Source organism: Manacus candei, unplaced genomic scaffold (genome assembly GCF_025592945.1).
Source record: "Manacus candei isolate 608988 ecotype Guabito, Panama unplaced genomic scaffold, ASM2559294v1 h1tg000008l, whole genome shotgun sequence".
Classification (NCBI taxonomy): domain Eukaryota; kingdom Metazoa; phylum Chordata; class Aves; order Passeriformes; family Pipridae; genus Manacus; species Manacus candei.
The window spans coordinates 26,692,109-26,712,404 of NW_026138056.1; the positions used below are offsets into that span (position 1 = coordinate 26,692,109).

General features: G+C 41.2%; 2 protein-coding genes across 6 annotated transcripts in view; one reads left to right on the forward strand and one right to left on the reverse strand.

Moving 5' to 3' along the window:
- Window positions 1-13,437, reverse strand: part of JPH1 (junctophilin 1) — an 82,738-nt gene extending 69,301 nt beyond the window's left edge. Inside the window, exons 1-2 of one of the 4 annotated variants that reach the window (XM_051768646.1) lie at window positions 12,936-13,427; window positions 6,450-7,206 (exon numbers count right to left, since the gene is read on the reverse strand). In XM_051768646.1, the coding sequence (XP_051624606.1) occupies window positions 6,450-7,206; window positions 12,936-13,314 (1,136 nt within the window). In that variant the 5' untranslated portion in view covers window positions 13,315-13,427. Of the gene's footprint in view, window positions 1-6,449; window positions 7,207-12,935 lie in introns of all 4 variants that reach the window. The other 3 variants (XM_051768637.1, XM_051768657.1, XM_051768665.1) reach the window with 3 other exon arrangements.
- GDAP1 (ganglioside induced differentiation associated protein 1) overlaps window positions 13,047-20,296 on the forward strand; it is a 32,743-nt gene continuing 25,493 nt past the window's right edge. Inside the window, exon 1 of one of the 2 annotated variants that reach the window (XM_051769043.1) lies at window positions 13,047-13,134. The gene's annotated coding sequence lies outside the window, so the exon portion shown is untranslated. Of the gene's footprint in view, window positions 13,135-13,520; window positions 13,726-20,296 lie in introns of those variants that run through there. The other variant, XM_051769049.1, reaches the window with a different exon arrangement.

Below are 20,296 nucleotides of genomic sequence, written 5' to 3' on the forward strand. Positions count from 1 at the left end.
AATTGAGCTGTCTAAAAAGGGTACTCTGAAAAAGAAATCGCTGCAGAAAACACAGCAGTTCAGTGCTCCGCTTAAGAGGTCTTCCTGACTAGAGGCTTGCTAGTCACTGCTATCTGAGCACAGACAGCTAATTAACAACAAGGAACTGCTTCATATTATTAGTAGCAAGATATTGATTTTACTGTTATCTTGATCTCATATCCTTTCACAGGCTTTTGCCAGTTTCTTTCCATTTGTTGAGCACTGCCATTTTCCCACACTGCAAGGTCTCTAGCCAGTGTGATTTGTTTGTGCAGTGCCTAACACAAAGGCACCATTATCCTTCACCAAACCTCAGGTGCTCATTTAATGAGAGCCCATTACAATATTACTTTTAAGGTGGTCAGAAGTTCTTGTGGCACACTATTACAGTATATACATCTTATTTAAAACTTACTGAAAACTTTAAAGTAATTAAAAGTATTTAGCTTCTGTGGAAAAGAGAATAAAAAAGAAATTACCATTCTTTAATCTGCTTGTTTTATGATCTCAAAGATCAATAAACTATAAGGAAAATATCAACAAGGAAAGATTTTTTCTTTTGATTTTTTTTCTCTCTTTTCCTCCACACACTATCTTCTGGTTCATATTTCTTACCCTTGCTATACTTGCATCTTGTCCCTCTGTGTCCCTGCAAAGTTTGTTTTTTCTCAGAGTCAACACTTAAAGGGGAAGACCTTTTAAGGGGAACACTACCTAGAAAAAAATCTGGAGGGGGGAAAAAAAAAAAGAGCCTGGCTCTGAGAGCTCAATTCTGAATCCATAAAATTGACTTTTCTGAAAGAATTTGGTACATGAAGGGTTGTATGTAAACAAACATCATTCCTTCTGCTTCCAGTGCTACATGTTTACTTACAGGACTAATGTATTTTAAAAACCACCCAGCAATGCTGAGTATTGAAGGTAAGTTTATATTCAAATTCTGAAAATTAATTCCAGAAACATTACAGTTTTTACCATCGTAAGTACTGATGAAGACAAAGTTAATATAATACACTATAATGAGAACTTAAGTGATTTTCATACTAAGAAAGAAGTACTCCAATACAATTCCAATTTATATTGAACTACAGAGGGATATCTCCTTTGAATGAGACATATGACAGTAATGAAATGGAAGTTCAAAACCTCTAAAGTGAGAATTACGTGACAGCTTCAAAATGAGTTTCGACTTGACTCTTGGTTAAATGGATATTTGGGACTTTTAAATATCTTCCAAAGGGCTCTTCCAAACATACATCTTCCAGCATTTGAAGCACTTCACATGCATAGAAAAGAATTTATCAAAAGTTTCTGGAAAGCAGCTTTTCTTTTTAGAAAGGAAAACGCAATAAAGGCATACAAACCTGACTGCTTTTTGCACAATGTGTTAAAGACAAATTTGAACTAATTACTGCCTATAATAATGATATTAAAAAAGCAACTTTTAATATTTTGAAAGCAAAAAATATTGAACATACTTCTGAAGTTTCTCAAATTCTGGGATTTTTATATTTGCATCGAGATATTTTTCCTTAAATACAGCTAGTAAAAGTCTAATACACAATCAATACTATTAAGCTGTGCTATAATTTTAAAAGCATTTTTATTCATGGTTAATTTATAATCTGTTTTGAATTCAGACCTGTGTAGCAGAGGCTGCTAATTATTTCCCTGATACAGAAGCTTTTTATACATCCCACAATTTTGTGATCTGGTGTCTTTTGAGAAATGCTGCTATGCTTTCCAAAACACCTCAGTACAAATGTCTCAAAAATCCAAAGGTTAAGTTAGGAGAGCCAGTGTAAATTCAGGTTCAGAGAAGTACTATTTACCCCAACTTTTAGATTTTTCTGTATACACCAAACTGCCATTTTAGATAAAGGAAGAGTACACAGATTATTAAGGAGGACTTTTAGACACAAAAAGGCATCAGGAATATAAAGCAAAACAGTGGTTGGTCTTATTGACGACTGTGTGGACATCTGTCATAGGTCAAACTACCAGCCAAAGCTGTCATGACCAGCAGGGAGCTATGAAGAGGAGTATGGTCTGTTTTCACAGCAAACACTTTGGGAATAAACAATACAGGAAGAACAGCTTGCAACTCAAAGCTGCATTGAAAAGACACTTATCTGGATAAGAGTCAAGGTTTCTAGCCCTTTTGAATGAAAACCTGGATATTAGATGATTTTGGGGGTGAGAAAAGGTCTATCTAGAGAGTTCTTCCACTAATGTAATGGAAATCTACAGTAAGCACACCTTGCTGGTGACACCTGCCCAGTCTGAAACACAGAACGTTTTACAGGCCAGTGTGCAATGAGGTTATGCCATATGGGCAGAACCACCTTAGTATTACATATTAGAGAGATGATAAAAGGTACTCTTCCTTCCAGACATTTTGTGTAGTAGTGATCATTAGAAAGACACAAGACCACCATCCTCACATTCGTCTGAGAAGACATCGCAGGAATGCTACTGTCTGAAGGATTAACGTACTATTAATATACCAGTTTGGTAAAAAATGCAGTCACACTAATATTGGTCCTCAAGTTTCAGTGAGACGGAAGTTCTTTCATCATGAAGTGCACCAATCCAGTCAACCTAGAATTTAGCAACTGTTGGAAGCTTTTTCCTCAATGCTACTCTAGAATGTCTCCCAGATAACCTGGCTCTTAAGACAGTCAGTGCTACTGACTCTGCCAGTACGACAGTCCCTTAGTTCACACAGTGCCATGGCCTTGCTCCTACTCATTGCTACTAAAGGCAATTCTGAAAACTCAAGAAATGGGAAGGGTTGTGTCATTCTTACTAGGGGAGTCCAACATGCACTCACAAGTCAAGTTAATGCATTCTTCGTGCCTGACAATGCCTGACTTGGTGTCAGGTCTTTGGCCTTTGAATCAGTGCGAGTATAGTTAATGCAATGGCTACTAAAAAGACAGGAAACCTCAATCTGCAATCTTGCTATCCATACTGGTAGTCATGAGTCTGTTTCAAAGAGACTCTCAGTTAAGAAAGCAGAAGGAGAGATAGATAGTCCAGGATCACAACTGCACTCTACAGCTGATGCCTTCTGTTGTTGCACTTCCAAAAACGTATTTTCAAGAAATAAACACTGTTTTCATGAATTGTTCCAAAAGAAGCAATTTGAACTCTGTCCTCCACCTAAAATCAAAGGGAAGGAAAAGCAAGTAAAACTCTTCAGAGACATATCCCTTCTTAAAGAGGAAGTGCATACACTGTTGCCTTGGAACCTAATGGTCTCAGACTACAATTTCTTAATAGCTTTACATTGACTCCCCCTTTCCATGCATCACATCAACCCACATTTTTCAGAACTAGGACTTATTATGTACCGACAGAACATTAAACTGTCAGTACTTTCTTCAAGTTACCTATTATTGATCTGCTTTGCTAACATGGTATGCTGTCATACAATCACAGAATATTCTCAGTTGGAAGCCTCCCACAAGGATCATCATGGAATCATAGAATCAGCTGGGTTGGAAGGGACCTCCGAGATCATCAAGTCCAACTCTTGATCCAATACCACCATGGATACTAGACCATGGCACTAAGTGCCAATCTCATCTTAAAAACCTCCAGGGACGGAGAATCCACCACTTCCCTGGGCAGCCCATTCCAATGGCTGATTACCCTCTCTGTAAAGAATTTCTTCCTAATATCTAACTTAAACCTCCCCTGGCCGAGCTTAAGACCATGCCTGCTTGTCTTACTCATAGTTGCCTGGGAAAAGAGACCAACTCCCACCTGGCTACAACCTCCTTTCAGGTAGTTATAGAGAGGGATGAGGTCTCCCCTGAGCCTCCTCTTCTCCAGGCTAAACAACTCCAGCTCCCTCAGCCTCTCCTCACAGGACTTGTGTTCAAGTCCCTTCACCAGCCTCGTTGCTCTTCTCATGCGGTTGTTGTGGTCAGTGTGGAGGACCCGGCCCTTGGCTTTGTTGAACCTCATCCCGTTGGAATCAGCCCAACTCTCCAACCTGTCCAGGTCCCTCTGCAGAGCCCTCCTGCCTTCCAGCTGATTGACACTCCCCCCCAGCTTAGTGTGATCTGCAAATTTACTGATGGTGGACTCAATTCTCTCATCTAAATCGTCAATAAAGATATTAAACAGAACTGGACCCAACACTGATCCCTGGGGGACACCACTGGTGACCGGTCGTCAACTGGATGCAGCACCGTTCACCACCACTCTCTGGGCCTGGCCCTCCAGCCAGTTCCTAACCCAGCACAGGGTGCCCCTGTCCAAGCCTTGCGTTGCCAGCTTTTTCAGGAGAATGCTGTGGGAGACGGTGTCAAAAGCTTTGCTAAAGTCCAGATAGACTGCATCCACAGCCTTCCCCTCATCCACCAGGCAGGTCACTTGATCATAAAAGGAGATCAGGTTGGTCAGACAGGACCTGCCCTTCCTAAAGCTGTGCTGGCTGGGTCTGATCCCTTGCCCATCCTGTAGGTGCTGTGTGATTGCACTGAGGATGATCTGCTTCATAACCTTGCCAGGCACTGAGGTCAGGCTGACGGGCCTGTAGTTTCCTGGGTCCTCCTTCCGGCCCTTTTTGTGGATTGGCGTGACATTTGCCAACGTCCAATCATCTGGGACCTCCCCAGTGAGCCAGGACTGTTAAAGATGATGGAGAGTGGCTTGGCGAGCTCTTCCGCCAGCTCCCTCATCACCCTTGGGTGGATCCCATCTGGTCCCATAGACTTGTGGGGATCCAAGTGGCTCAGCAGGTCGCTAACTGTTTCCTTCTGGATTACAGGGAGGCTGTTCAGATTCTTATCTCTTTCTACAAGCCCCAGAAGCCAGCTGTCTTCAGGACAACCTGTCTTACTGTTGAAAACTGAGGTAAAGAAGGTGTCAAATACCTCAGCCTTTTCCTCATCTTTGATAACTATATTCCTGCCCATGTCCAGTAAAGAATGGAGGTTTTCCTTGCCCCCCCTTTTGCTATTGATGTATCTGTAGAAGGACTTTTTGTTATCCTTCACAGAAGTGGTGAGATTAAATTCAAGTTGTGCCCTTGTCTCTCTAATTTTCTTTCTGCATGACCTAACTATATTCCTAAACTCTTCCTGAGTAGCCAGCCCTTTTTTCCATCAAGTCCAACTCTGAAGTGAATGGCCTCTATGGGTTCACCTTACATATATTTATAGAAGTAACTGAGTATATGCTACCCTCTAGTTACTTAGGTGACCAGTACTCAGAAATGTTCTTCACCAGTATGCTAAATTCTTCACGTTAGTGTCTCAATTACTTTTTGCTGTGAGCCATCTATATGTTCAAGCTTTTCCACTTATGCACGTTTTAGTATTCTCCGTATTCCTTATGACTGTCAGAAAAAGGATAGTCACTGAGGACACACTAGTGACCACACTAAATCAGGAATCAGTTGTTCAGCTCTAAGTGTAATGTGACATCCTCTTTCTAAAATAGCATGAAGATTTTCTTTCATGCACATTTCTGGACTCTTTTTTTTATCCAAAGCATATTTCAAAAAAAGACTGCCTGAGGAAACAAACTAAAACCAACAACAGAGAAACTACCACAGAAAGTTACTGGAAGGCATTAAAAATTAAATAGCTTTTTGAAAAGCTCTCTAACTTAATAGTAAAGCCCATTAAAATTGTCTATACTGATTTGATTTGTAACAATTCTATTTCAAACAACTTTGCTTGGTTGTTGTTTAGGAGTTCAAAGTGTAAATGACATCTTTCCCCACTGCTAATACCTATACACTTCTCCCATCTCAAACACTTGGCAGAGGCACAGGGAGAAGAAAACCACCACTATTTGAAGTGGTGGTCTTATGATCAGACAACGCTGGAGAAGCATTCTCCAAAATGGAAGAGTCCTCATACAGAACTCTTCTGGTAGATACTGCCCTGGCAACCAAATGAACAGCCTCTAAGAACAACAGCACTGACCATTATTCTTATGTTGTTCATACCACCATCTCTCAGATAAACAGATGCATCTTAAGACGCACTGACCATTATTCTTATGTTGTTCATACCACCGTCTCTCAGATAAACAGATGCATCTTAAGATGCCCAAGATTGAGCAACTTCAGTGATTTTCAGATGCTACCCAAAAAAATCAACAATACAATAAGCATAATTGGAACATGCTTATGGAAAGATATTCAATCTTTGCTTCATGTCTCCCAAATAATCTGTTACATTACCTCACCAGTTTTATTTTCCAAACAGGTTTAAAGGCATAACACAGCAGCTCTTGAGTGAAAACAGAAATGTATTGAGAATGGAAATTTACTTTCACAGTATATCATGGAACATACACAAACATCTTTACTCAAAGGAGCTGAAGTTCTAAGTTTTGTATGTGTAATGCTAAGCAAGTACTCACTGAAGTCAACTTTTACAACCTTGCATTTAACAACATACCTTGAAGTTGCAATTTCCACTTTGGTTCTTGCCATGGCAGCTGCTCGCTGTGCACCCTCTATTGCTCTATCCACCTTTTCTCTAGTTTTTGTGTTTCGTATTGGTATAAGTTGCTTTCTTATTCCACGGACCAAAATGTTATTTTTATACTTTCCCTCTTCTTTGGTGCCATCTGGAAACATCGTACATCCATATCCATGCCTCCTGTTATTCAGCCATTCTCCTTCATATTTCATACCATTTGAACGCTCGCTGATACCAAAACCACTGCGCTTGTCATTCTTCCATTCACCCATATAGGCTTCTGTAGTGGTGGCATCGACATGGTCTTCCATAGGGCTATAATCACAGTCACCGTCTCCAAAACTAATTGTAGAGTTGGCATCGCTAGAACTAATTCTGCTCATAGTAGCATCACTCCTGACAGAGCTCCGTTTGCTAGATATCGATGACCTAGATTCTGATTTTCTAAGTTTTATACTACCAAGAAGGGATCCTCTTCTGAACAAGCCTCCTTTTTTCTTAATGCCCATGGCTTCTGGATCACTGTGAAAATTGAGCACAAAACCTCCTCTTGTTCCAGCCGGGCTGTCTGAGGTGACGTCGTGCAGAACGGTGCCGTTGCTCTGCTCACTCCGCAGTGAAGCCAGAGACGTTCGGAGGGGTGAGCGGATCACAGTGGCCATGCCATAGGGTACGCTCTGACGCACACCGTATCCATGTCGCATCCCTCCTGTCCACTGCCCCTGGTACGTACCTTTTAAAGGAATAAGGAGAAGTTAAATTCAGGAAGCTGTAGCAGACATAGCACTCTACATCCAGTATGCTACAGGCAATACCACACTGTCAGCTCTGGTTCTGGTAAGAAGTAACGCAGAAAAACGACAGCACGTGACACAGCAGATAAACTACTTTTGTTACTTGTTTTTCTTATAAATTATTTTTCTGCTTCGCAAATGCTTCACTCTCACAGCTGAACTAATTTATTTTGGCAACTAAGACACAGTAGCTATAATCATAAGCATTTTTTAATGGATCTGTCCAGGAAAACTTGAAGAGAAGTTTCTAAAGCAGGACTCTCTCTTCATTTTTTTAAGGTGGACTGATGGGAAGTGGTCAGCAGAAATAGATCCACATTATATGCAGTCAGCTGAGGAGGGAGAAACGGATGGAGACAGCAGGACACTTATGGCTCTTGCCTCCAGCTGCTCATAGAAAGGGCAAGTAGAAGTAAACGTCCTGTTATCCTGGGTTTAAGGTGGCTACAGACCTCTCCTTGTCAGGACCTATATGACAATACACTAAACTGTCTTCAGATGGGCCTTTGGATCTGCTCATATAAATCTCTTCATATCAACACTTTATGGTATCCCCAGTACATAAACATGCACTGCATTATGTTGTGACAGTGATCAGAAGCATGAATCCTTTAGCCCTTTTTTTGCCTTTCATTTGCTCTGCAGTATGTAAGAAAGAGAAGGCAGTAACAAACAGAATATTGCACAACATTCTATCAAACATATTTAACCACAACTATTTTTGTAAAAACTTTTAAACAGTAGAGTAAGAAAGAGCAACATGGTATATGTTATGAAAAGTCATGGATATCCACGCAAAGCTGCATTTGAACCAAACCCCACCTTTAACAGATTACTACTGCTAACAATTTTTTTCTTATATTCTCAAAAGGCATTCTCATTTTGACATTTGCCAGTGTCTGGTCTCTGAAAGCCATTTGTACCAGAAGTTCCAAAGGAAGGTAGCAGGAACCCCACAACTAGCAAATACAAGATAATCACTTTCTAGTATAATTTCACTCAAATTTCCATTACACTGCTTTAAGCTCCTCAAAATGAATCCTCTCGCCTACCAAGTGCTGCTTCTTTTTTTTTAAAACAAAGCTATTTTAAATCTGAATATTCTTACAGAGGGATGAATAAGCAATCTTTAAAATATCTTTTTTTATTTTGCTCTGCTTTAATTGGAGCACCTATTAACTATTCAGAGAACTGAACATCAAATGTCAAATTAAGTGATTGATAAAATTTTTGTGAAAATATTTGTCAAATATCTGCAGCTTTAGATGTATCTTAAAGACTCATTGGCTTTGAGATTCTATCTCTTTTGTATAAGCATACTGTTTTGGTTGTGTGCATCTATCAAGTACTGCTTTGCTGAATTATCTCTTCTTCTAAGTTTTATTTCAATTTGCTAAGTCTGTTTTCTTTATTATATAACACTAGATAGGTTCTACAACATAGCTATTTTGTGTTGGTAGAAAATTCTACCAAGTGGAAGGTTTTTGTCTTAACAGATGGCTGCTGACACAAACAAACAACTTTCATAGTTTCTTTCTCATTCTCTGTATCCTGGATACCTCCTGCTGCACTGGTTGTAAGGGTGCTGAATCTAGGAACATGATTATTTTAAAAAACTCAGCATATGGGGAAGAACAAATAGAAACATGAGCACAAAGCACTGGTATGACGTATTCTGTAAATACTGCAAATATACAGCCACATTGTAATTTTTTTTTGTTTTATTAAACAGACATTTCCTAGAAATATATTAATATTTTATGAGCATAAATTACTTCATTTTGTCCCTAATTATTTCTGGGATCTCCTTAGTATTCCAATGATATGCTGGAGCTAAGAATCTGGCTACACATACTTATGGCTGTATATAATAATCTAACATTCTGCACCATTTAATTTCATTTTGAAATAATAAATCTAAGTCTAATTTTGATTATACCACAATATTACGTTAGAGTAGTAACTCATAATTATGGCTCTCCATGTTGCTATTTGAATGTCAGATTCTGCTATTTGAAGCAGAATCAATTTATTTCAGTATAGAATTTTATAAAAGCATAAAGGGTCAGCCTTTTTCATATTAATATTTTAATTAATAAACATGGAAAGCTCAAAAATACTTAACTAATTTAGGACTTGTATTTTTCCCTACTCTATAACGAAATGGAAGTGATCACTATTGTTCATAAGGGCATTAGAACAAGAACAATTGATGTGCTGCTATTCACTAGTCCAATTTTTCTTTCTACTGGGGAAATAAAATCAATGCCAACTTCTTCTAAAGAGAAGCTTTTCCTTTAAAATATAAGTTGAAAAATAAAGGAAAGTATTTTAAAGGCATATGGAGGGCAGTTTTCAGAATGCAGATACAAGAGACTTGCACAGTAATTTGACTGACTATATCAGCCTTTAACTGCATCACCTTATTCAACAACAAAAAAAATAGAAATCTTTAAATGAGCAAGATAAAGTATGTCAATGTTTCAAAATAATCAAATACTACAATGTATAAGACGCGATAAAAAGTTTTTCCCATATATGAAGATACAAACATATGCACTATTTACCTCTCTATATAGATATAAATATGAATGATATATCAACAAGCACACCTTACCATGTTTCACTTTATACTGTAGTTGACTGTCAAAAGCAGTTCCTATAAGGGTCAACTGTTAAAATTTTAATTTTAACACTGTAATTATCGATCTAATTTAAAGTTTTATTTGACCATAAAACAATAACATTGTTCAGCACTGATTTTTCAAAAGCTAGGCTTGCTATCCCTTGAAACATTCAGCCACAAGTTCTACTGATCATCTATCTGGTGTTTAACTGGTTCCTTTGAGAAGGTGTTCACACATATTAAAAAGTATATTTTTTTTCCTTTTCTTTTTGTTGGCAAGTTGTTCCAAGATACAATTTCCTAACCTGTCTCCTTAGAGTTACATTATGCTATCCCTTCTAAAACACCTTTGGTGCATCTGACAGTTGTAAATGTCATTGCCCACTTGCAGCTAAAATTTAAAACTACACTGTGAAAAAAACTGAAAGGCCAAGGACCCATTTAACTACTGCATTTGCTCTCATCCTTTACTTACATATTCTGTGCTTTAACAAATTTGTTGTTATATCAAGATTTTTGCATGCTTTTCAGACTCAAATGTTAGATAAGTACAGACCTAGAAAGAAGAGCTCTCAGAAATCAATGAACGTACGTACTACTGATGACCTCTGCTTAGGGTGCTTTTGCCACTGATCTCCCTCTGTGGAACACGACCACACAACCAGTTATTGCTACTGTTGGAAGGACCATAAATAACTCATTTAGACATACTGAAGTTTCAAATTAGGCCACAGTCCCTGCATAAGAAAAGCTCTGGTAGGTTTGCAGATTCGCACAGATTCAACAAACCTAGGGAGTTTAAAGGAGGCACAAAAATCCAGACTGCCGTCGGGAACGGTCTGACAGGACACTTTAAGGCCCTACATAATCACATGCAACGAACGGAGGATCATGGTTTATAACTCACAGTGTTTTCCCCAGAGATTAGACTGAGTGACAAATTTAAGCATCTGAACACAGCATGATATTTATCACTCATGTTGTGCGAAGTGTTGTGTGTAGAAACACTGAGGAACACTGTCAATGCTTATTTTCCTTTCCCCTCCCTAAACCACATCTCCTAATACCACCAGTGCATTCTAAAACAATATACTAGGGAAAGAAACAAAAAGAGAAAAAAATAGCAGCAAAGAGGCCTAGAGTACACTAAGTTTGAAAACAAACTGGCAAGTGGCAGAGTCTAAAGAGTTATTTCCCTATGCTGGTATTCTCGGGTCATCAAGAGAGCTTTTCTGCAAATATTTGAAAGTATATTAAAGACACATACGTAAATCTGGTTCCCTTATAAAAGCATTCTTCTGGTGTGCAAGTACAGCTATTGTTTCCAGAGTACAAAAACAAAAACACATCTGCAAACATCTATGACGTACTGCTCGGCTTCATTCATGAGTACTTTCATTAAAATCAATGGGACTTCTCACCCTCTGTTTGTATGAACTACAACATGCAAAAGTCTGAGGCTATGACAACAGATTTCAGGTAACAGGGCTAAAAATCTTGCAGTGTAAACCGCACACTTCATATGCTGTTCCAAGTCTAAAAATTTAGAGAATTTACCTCCAATAATCAGTATTATATTAAGATTTTTAAAAAATCCACAAGAAGTCTAAAGAAAAAAGAACTTATTAATAAGAACCTGAATTTGAAAAGGTGATTTCTAGAAGATTTACTGGAATGGTAATTTACTTTTCCAGGAAAAAAAATTTAAAAATTAAATAAATAAAAAAAAAAAGATGGCACTGCAAATTCAGCTGTTCTTCTGCGTGTAATTTATTAGCTAAAACAAATAAAATAAAAAGTGTATTGCATAGTGAAAGTGAAAATAAAATCCTGATCTCTTTCATACTTTGATTTTGGTACTGTTTTCCTTTTTTTTTTTTAATCCACAAACACACATCTCAGCTGACTTTGAACATCAGAACTTTCCACACCAGAAAACAATTTTCAGACAGCTACAAATATGCATAAACAAGAGAAAGGTGCAAAACCCATTGTACTTTTCGTTTTCTGAATGAAATGAGTCTTACCAAACCTGTTAGATTTTTCCAAGTTGAAGAGCAACTCTACAGAAGTTGCAGGTGGCACTTCCACTGACGCCAACGACATTATAGCAGCAAAGGATGAATTAAAGAGTATCAGGCTTATTTGGCGTGCAAAGCATGAAGTGACAGAAGTACAATAACTGTAACTGAGGGCTCCAGTGAGGTCCAGTCCTCAGTGACCTTACTGAACCCTGACTTCTTGACCGTTCCCGACTTCAGCAGAAGGGCGGATCGCCCCGTTCCCTCCGCACGCCTACCGAGAGCTCAGCCCCGGAACATTTGCTTTGTCGTGGTGAAGGGTGTGAGAGGCAGGTCTGTGTAACTTCACTACACACCTCGAGCTTTGAGCAGTATGCTTTAAACTATCCCGTATTTCGGTAAAAACAGTAGTTATTACATGAGGGTGGACCCAAGTTTCATTGATTTTACGCAAGCTGCGTACCCACTCCATTACCCTCAGTCTCCTGTTTACCAGCTGAGCGCACAAAGCCACCCCTGCCCGCACAGCACCACCGCACAAGGGCTCTGTTATTAAGTTCTTGCCGTTTCCCCACGGCCACGGTGCGCAGACAGCGAGGCGGCGGGGCTCGCCTGCCTCTGGCCGCCCCCGCCATCGCTACCGCGGGCGGGGAGCAAGGAAAGCCGTCTGCAGGCGGCCGTAATACGGATTTCTACCAGCTAGCCGGGAGAAAGCGCCGAGCCTGGGCAGCACAGCCCTCCCGGAGCGCAGCCGGGGCCGGGCGGCTCCTCACGCAGCGGGGCGGGGCGGGCGCCAAGCACCTGCGGCGCTCCCTGGCCGCCAGCCGGGCCTCGGGGGCGGATAGGGAACGGCGCACCGCCTCGGGCTAGGGAAGGGGGAGAGACCCCGGTGCGGGCGCGGGGGTGGAAGGAGGGGCCGTTCCCGCGGCGCGCCCACGCAGCCGCCCCCCCCCCCCCCCCCATTCCTGCCCGCCCGTCCCCCGGCGCGGCCGCGCGCGGGGCGCCCCCCGCCGGCGCCCACCTCCGTCCCCGTAGGTCTCTACGCCGTATCCGTCCTGCAGCCCGTTGCTCCAGGTGCCCTCGTAGCGGGCCGGCGTGCTGAGGCTCTGCCGCACCCCGTAGCGCCCCTTGAAGCCGTGAGACCACTCGCCGCGGTACATCCACCTGCCCTTCGTCTCCACGCCCAGACCGTGGCGCTTGCCTTGCGCCCAGTAGCCCAGGTAGGTGTTGCCGCTGGGCCAGGTGTAGCCGCCCGCCACCTCGAAGCCGTGGGACCAGGAGCCGGCGTACTCGCCCTGCCCCTTGGGCCCGGTGCAGATGCCGTGCCCGTGGGCTTTCCCGTCCTCCCAGCCGCCGCAATAGGTGCCGCCATCGTCGAAGTCGAACCGGCCGCCCGTCATCCAGGGCAGCGGGGCGAGCGCGGCGCCGCCGCCGCCTCCTGCCCGCCTTCCCTTCCCTGCTCCGCCTGCCCTGCCCTGCCCTGCCTTCCCCTCCCGCCCGCCGACAGCTCCGGCGCTCCCCGCGACTGCGAGCGCTCCGCCGGCCGGCCGCCCGCGCCCAGCCCAGCCGCAGCCTCGCGGCGGCGAGCGGCGCCCGCCCCCCGCTCCTCCCCGCCCGCCCCTCCGCGCCCGCCCGGTTCCGCCCCCGGTGTGGCCGCCGCCGCAGCCGCGGGGCAGGTGCGCGCCCCTGGGGCGGGCCGCGGGCTACGCTGGCTGCCGCCGCACCGAGATGGGCTCTTCCCCCGGGAGCGACCAGGCAAAGGCGGCTGCCCCCGGGGGAGGTCTCCGAGTGCCCTTCGTTCCCGGGAAAAGGTGCCCCCCGGTGGTCGGGGACGCGCGTGTCCCGGGGCGGGGCGAGACCGGGAGCGCGCAAACCGCGCCGGGGCCCCCGCGGTGCTCGGGGGGCAGCGGCGACTCCGCGCTCCGGCTGCGCTGCCCTGCCCTGCCCTGCCCTGCCCTGCCCTGCCCTGCCCTGCCCTGCTCTGCCCTGCGCTGCCCTGCCCTGCCTCGGCGCTGCCCGCCCCGCGGGTTCCCGAACAGGTTGCAGCTGCACCTGCAACGCAGGCAAAATGAAAGGGCTTTCGAGTGCTACTTGTGAGTCTTCATTTGCTTTTTTTTTTTTTTTTTTTTTACTTTTCGCTTTCCCTGAGCTTGAAGACTGGCTTTCAGAGCCGAGTTGTGGTTTGTCCCTTTTCCAAACCACACGTGGAGCTCACCGTGTTCCACGGGTGGAGAAATGAGGGGTAAAAGGAACGTGGATGGTGTCGAGGCTGCTGTGAACTTCATAAGTCACTCTCATTATACTATCAGCCTCACGGCCGACGGGTGACTGAAGGGCGCTAAATCCTGCCAAGCCCTCCTTTGCCAGATATTTGATAATCAGATAGAAATATAAGAGCAAATGACAGGAGAAACATGGAAGAGTAGAAACAGTAGACAGAATAGTGGAGAAGGGATTGAAACCTCTTGTCATAGGGCATCTTAGCTTTCTATTCTTTCACAATCCAGGACTGGAAGAAAATCTGAAATAAAATGTTCCTCTTCAATGGGGGTTTTGTTAAAAGCATGAATCATCCTTGTCAGTCATGGAGAGTGGTACTATCTGGACACAGATGATTTGGAAACATGGAGAAATAGCAATAGCTATGTTAGGAGTAATGAGTAAAACCAGAAACATAATTGTAAATGAAGGATTTGAACAAAAGGCATAGGAAGTTGAAACAGTTAAGCTTCAGAAATCTATGCCGAATTCAGCCCAGTTATACGCAGTTTTGACATAAACCTAAATGAAATTAAAATATTGCACATACTAAACATATCCATTGAAGTTAAAATTTTCAAGCTTTGTCCTTCACAGCACATTGTTCTGTGTACATTTTTATGCCATGCTTACACAGTTCAGTGCCAAAGTATCTCGTTCTAGGGGAGAGTTGAGCACCATAACTGATAGATGCCTCTGTTGTCTGTTGTCATAGGAAGAAGTGTGTGCTATAAAGCCTTGTTTCTGTTCCAATAAGAGGATTTCTAATTCTGGTTGAACATGCATAGGTAGAAGACTCTGCACATGTATTTAGACACATATGTACAAAGAAAAAAAGACACCATCAAAGACCTGTGCCTTGTCCATGAGATGATGGGGAAGCTTTCAGTGCCCCTTTTTTCTCCGGGGAATTTTATTCCATAGTTTTGGAGTGTAGAAAACCATACAGGAATGTTGTTTCTGTAGCACAGGCATGCAGTCTTTAACATATCTTTGAACAAGGCTGTATAGCGTTCTGAAGTTGAGTAGTGAGACCTTCACTGCAATTTGAGAGTTTTGGAAAGCCATTATTGAGAACGGAGGGGAAGTCTGAAAACGTTGCAGTGGGTGGGATTGCTGAATAAGATGTGGTACAGCATCCTCTGAGTATTGCTTGACCTCATCAGATTTTATGCCCTATATGTCTTGCATTTCTTACTCAAGAAAAAGATTGGAAGCAATAGTTGTCATGACACGTATGCTTTGAGGAGTTTACTATTTTCACTTTAATAATCTCTTTTCTGATTTTTTTCTTCTGACACAAGATAAAGCCCTGTCACATTCCAACAGAATTTCGGAAGAGTGAGATATTTTATATGGGTGTGGGTAACTACCCTTTGGAAGTCAGCATGCGTAATAACTGATACTGGTAAACAATTAACTAGTTGTTGAGGTCTCCTGTTTATAACTGCGTGTTATTATATGAGAAGTTTTTATGAAGTACATGAGTTGTCGCGCTTGAACTGGAGCTGTTGAGCATTGGGTTTATCTGTTGGGGGGCTACTATTGCTTTACATGGTGTTTCTGGGTGCTGTGTGCACAACGGAGGTGTAAAGCCACTATTGCCTTACATGACACCCTGTGCATAGCAGGGACACAACCAGCACAGAGGGGAGCAGAGGTGGAGAGTGATGACAGGTTAGCAAGTCCAGACAGTGCTTCTGCAACTTGGCAGTGGAAGAGGTAGCCTCTTGAGGGAGTATGAGATTGTCTTAGCCCCTCTGTGGATCTGAGCTGCTTCTTTGAAGAAGCAGCCATGTTCTGCTGCCTAATGGCCTGGACAATAATCATGGTTGTGCAAGTCCTTTGCCAACCTGAGTATCAGTGAATTACTGGATTTGCTGTCATTTCCACCTCAGTAGTTGTACTAGTGAATAATTGGATTTGCTGTTGTAATGACCTGGGTAATTGCACTCCTGATGCATATGTGTCACTGTAGTGTTACTTGACGATAAATTGTTTATCCCTAAAGCTATTGATCTAATGTCTATTATGGTATCCCAAAACTCTAACTAATTGGGGCTGCCTTGAGTCCCTACATCTGTACAGTAGAAGATGTTGTATCGTTGCATAAATGAAATAGGCATCTACCTATTAATCCTTTGTTTTACCCCCTTGGTTTAAATTTTACAGGTTTTAATATTAGATTAGATGAATCAACAAGATCAGATAGGCCAGAGATGAAACAATGAAAATTTTAGGAGGGAATCGTATTATTTTTCTTGTGTTATCACACGTGTGTCAGTGGCTCCTTTTTTAGTGATCTGCAAATGATGCTAAAATCAGTGGTAATTTAGCATGTGGTTTATATTTTCAGGTGTATTCATTAAAATGAAGTAATCAATTTAAATGAACTTGACACTTGATGATGAATTCGTCACTGACAGCCTTTTCTTATTCCCTGCTGAAAATTTAAATTTTGATCCATGTGAGAATAGAAGTGCTTTGCAGAGAACTCTTAGCATCAGTCAGCCAGGTCTTGATGATGTAAGACATCACAGGTGTCTCATTGCTGATAAGGTTGTAGATTTATTATTTGAGGTTTTTTGGTGTTTTTTTTTTCTGACAGATTTTGCATTGACAAGCCTCAACTTTAGTTCGTGCCCATATGTGTTTCCTTCTGGCTGCGGTGTAAGTATTGTTCATATGCAATCTTTAGCATGTATGTGTTAAATACCTTAGATCCACGGATTTTGTTTCCTTTCCTTCTGCCCAGAATTAAGTTAAAAATTATTCTACAACTCCATAGATACAGGAAGTAAGCAGTTATAGGTCTATGAATGAGTTTATCTCTTTTGTCCAAAATAAATAGAATTGCTTCCGCTATTTTTTTAATCTACATTATAAGAGTTCTTTTCTGAAGTCTCTCATACATGTAACACTCAGAAAATATGAGGGCCAGGTGCAGATTACTTATCATTTACAAAGAAGTAATCACAGCACTAGGTCTGATAACACTGTATATATATGAAACACGAGTGCATGGTGACAGTATGTATGCAAAAACTGTGCTGTGGGGTTTTATGTAAAAAGGTCCTTGGTATAGGGATGGTAGATGCAGCAGGTGAAGACACACTAACTCCAGAGATTTAACATTAACTGGATACAAAACTGCTGAGTTTAAACTATTAGTCTATAGATATCTGATGCATGAATAAAAATTAGGCACATTTATTCTTACCCATAAAAGCCTGATTCAGCAGGGAATTACTTTAAGTACTTCAGTAATCCCATTTACTTCAGTGAGACTACACACGAGCTTTAAATTAAACATCTGCAAGATATCTCTGCTCAAATAAAGCAAGCTCTGAAGAATGTTCTCAAGTACTCTGCAGAATGGAGGCAGGATGCTTAACTGATGAGCTCCATGAGCTGCACACATTGTGTTGGAGGAGTTCATAAACAGGACTTCTGCGTGGGAGGCAGAAATAGAGAAGTAAAGGTGGTATAGAAGCCACAGTGTAGGAATTTCAAAGGCAAATAGGTCTTTCCTGGCTCCATATGAGCAGCCACAACTTTTATGCCTATTTTTATGTCTGGATTCTAAATTAAAGTTTATAAATATAGTTCTGTATAACTTTAACACAGATAATGTTGTGTGACTTCCAGAACAGGAACATAACACTTTTTCCTGATATACTGTAAATCCACATAAGGTAGTGTAAATATGGAAATAATAATTCTACGGGATTTTTTTCTTTTGCAAAAAATTTACTTAAATATTTGAGATATGTTGTGCTATGAATCTACTCTCCTAGATGCATCAGTAAGTGTCAGTTCTACCTTACAATTGAAGCTGGGAACTAGCCAGTAAGACAGTATATTTAATTCCAGAGATATTATGCTTACTCAGTGAATACAGTTATTATTTTCTTTCCAAAAGTGCTGATAAAGCTTATAAAAACAAAAATACAGATACTTTTCCAACTTCCAAACAAAATGAGTATGTTCTGTACCCAGACTTCTATTTTCAGCATTGTTCCAAGCAATTGAATTAGATTTTAAATAAAAATGCAGGTTTTTTTTTTTTTTAAGGAAATGTAGCATTTATGTTGATCACCTTTGTCTCTGAAGTAATTTTAACAGTGACAATACTCTCCATACAAATACAATACAGTGTATTGGAATGATTATGGTTTTTTTAATGTATAAAGGTATTAGGATATTTTATAATGGTGAAAAAAATAAAAAATATTGTTTCTGGATCTTGTCAGCATTTACAGTTGTGTTGTTGGTTGTTTTGGGTTTTTTATATATGTCTACAAAACAAAAACAAGTGCATCACAATACCTTAATTCACTTAAAAAAAAACCTAACTCCAAATGTGTTTGATTTTATAACACTTGATTTGAAGAAAAGTGTCATATCATAATGATTGCCCTAAATTAGCACTCAAATTATACAGGTGGAAAAGATCTACAAAATCAGATTTATTCCCAGCAAGTTTTTCCTAAATGATGATAGAAATTCTGCAGCTGCTGCAGCTCAAGTCTTGCTTCCTCAGGGAAGATGGGAAAGGTTTATGGCTTTCCTTTTTGCAGCAAATTCCGAAGTCTGAAGATGGTTTGTGTTGTCTTACTTGAGTTTTTTTCTTTAGCCCAAGCAGGTTCTGTCTTTCATTATTTTCTCCTAGACCTCATGATTGTCACAGTTGCTGTTGTCTGGACTTTCTCCAGTTATATTATGTAGTTGCTAATTTTTCTGGTTTCGAAAACAAAACACACTATTTGGTTAATATTGTGTCATATTAAAGTAGCATAATTTTGTATGACTCCCAAATGACATTATTCTTCTACACTGGTGCCAGGAATCAGCAGTGTGATGATTCTAATCTCCTCCACACCACAAGATGATGTGTAACAGCTCATCTTCAGTGCATGATTTGCTGTTTTCCTAATCCTTTCCCACAGAATATTGTTTATGTAGTTGCTTCCACCTTTGTATTAGTGAAGTTGAGTTTCACTCAGCAGGTTTTCACTAGCACGCTCTTTTTCCCTCCATAGATTGTTCTCAAGGTAATTTTAATTTTAATCCCATGTTGCAGGTCCTGCATTTTTAAGTTTGCACATTCACATATACAATAACTGAACTCTTCCAGGATCAAAGTTATTAATGAATGCATTGAATATTAAAGGTTTTGGTACAGATTTAGCATTTCATACATCCTTCAGGCGTGGGACTTAATAATTATTAACATTACTTAGTAACTGTAAACAACGTGTAGTCTCTTACAGCTTTGCCTAGATCACCTTTAATGAGCATCAGCAGCTTTGCTGAAATCAAAATACATAGTATCTTTTAGTGAAAGCTGATCTCACTGGTGCATCTGAAAGCTTTCCCTCCCCGCTGAGCCGGGGTACAGCCCTTCCCTTTGCCCTCCTCGTTCTCCTCCTTTAGGGCTGTCTCAGTTTCCTTTTCTGGTCCTAACCAAGATTCATTTTGTGATTTGGCCTTTCTGATTTTGCTCCTACATACTTTCACTCTTCCCTAAAATTCATCCTTTAGTAATTTGACCTACTTTTTACTTGCATATACTTCCTTCTAGTGTTTCAGGATCATTGAAGAGCTCTCAATTTAGTCGTTTATCTTGTGATACTCTTTCTCTCTTCTTATCAAGGTAGTCTGTGTTTATACCCTTCACATTATTTCTTTAAGAAAATGGATTGCTCTCTTTGGAGTTTTTAATAAATTATAACCTAGTGGAGAGCAAATCTTAAGTTTGTGGTTTTTACAGGGCAGTCTTGGCTGACACTGGCTTGAGATATTCTCATGCCCCCAGCCGTCCGTACTGCCAGCACAACTGTTTCTTCATTGAGCTGTGATTTGGATCAGGGAACCAATCCAGCTTAAAAATAATCCAGCAAAAAGATTTATTTTTATTTTGCTCTTAAAGCTGAATCCTTTGCTCTGTTTGCAGAGCATCTATACAAACAATTGCCTTAATGCAATTGAAAGCAGACAGAAAAGCTGACAGCTTTACTGGTCACCTTTCTTGTTTTTAATTCTATTCTCTTTTTCTAGGAATTACAAGTAATATTTTCTCATAATCTTTCACCCAAGTTGCCCTTAGTCTTGTGTTTTCAG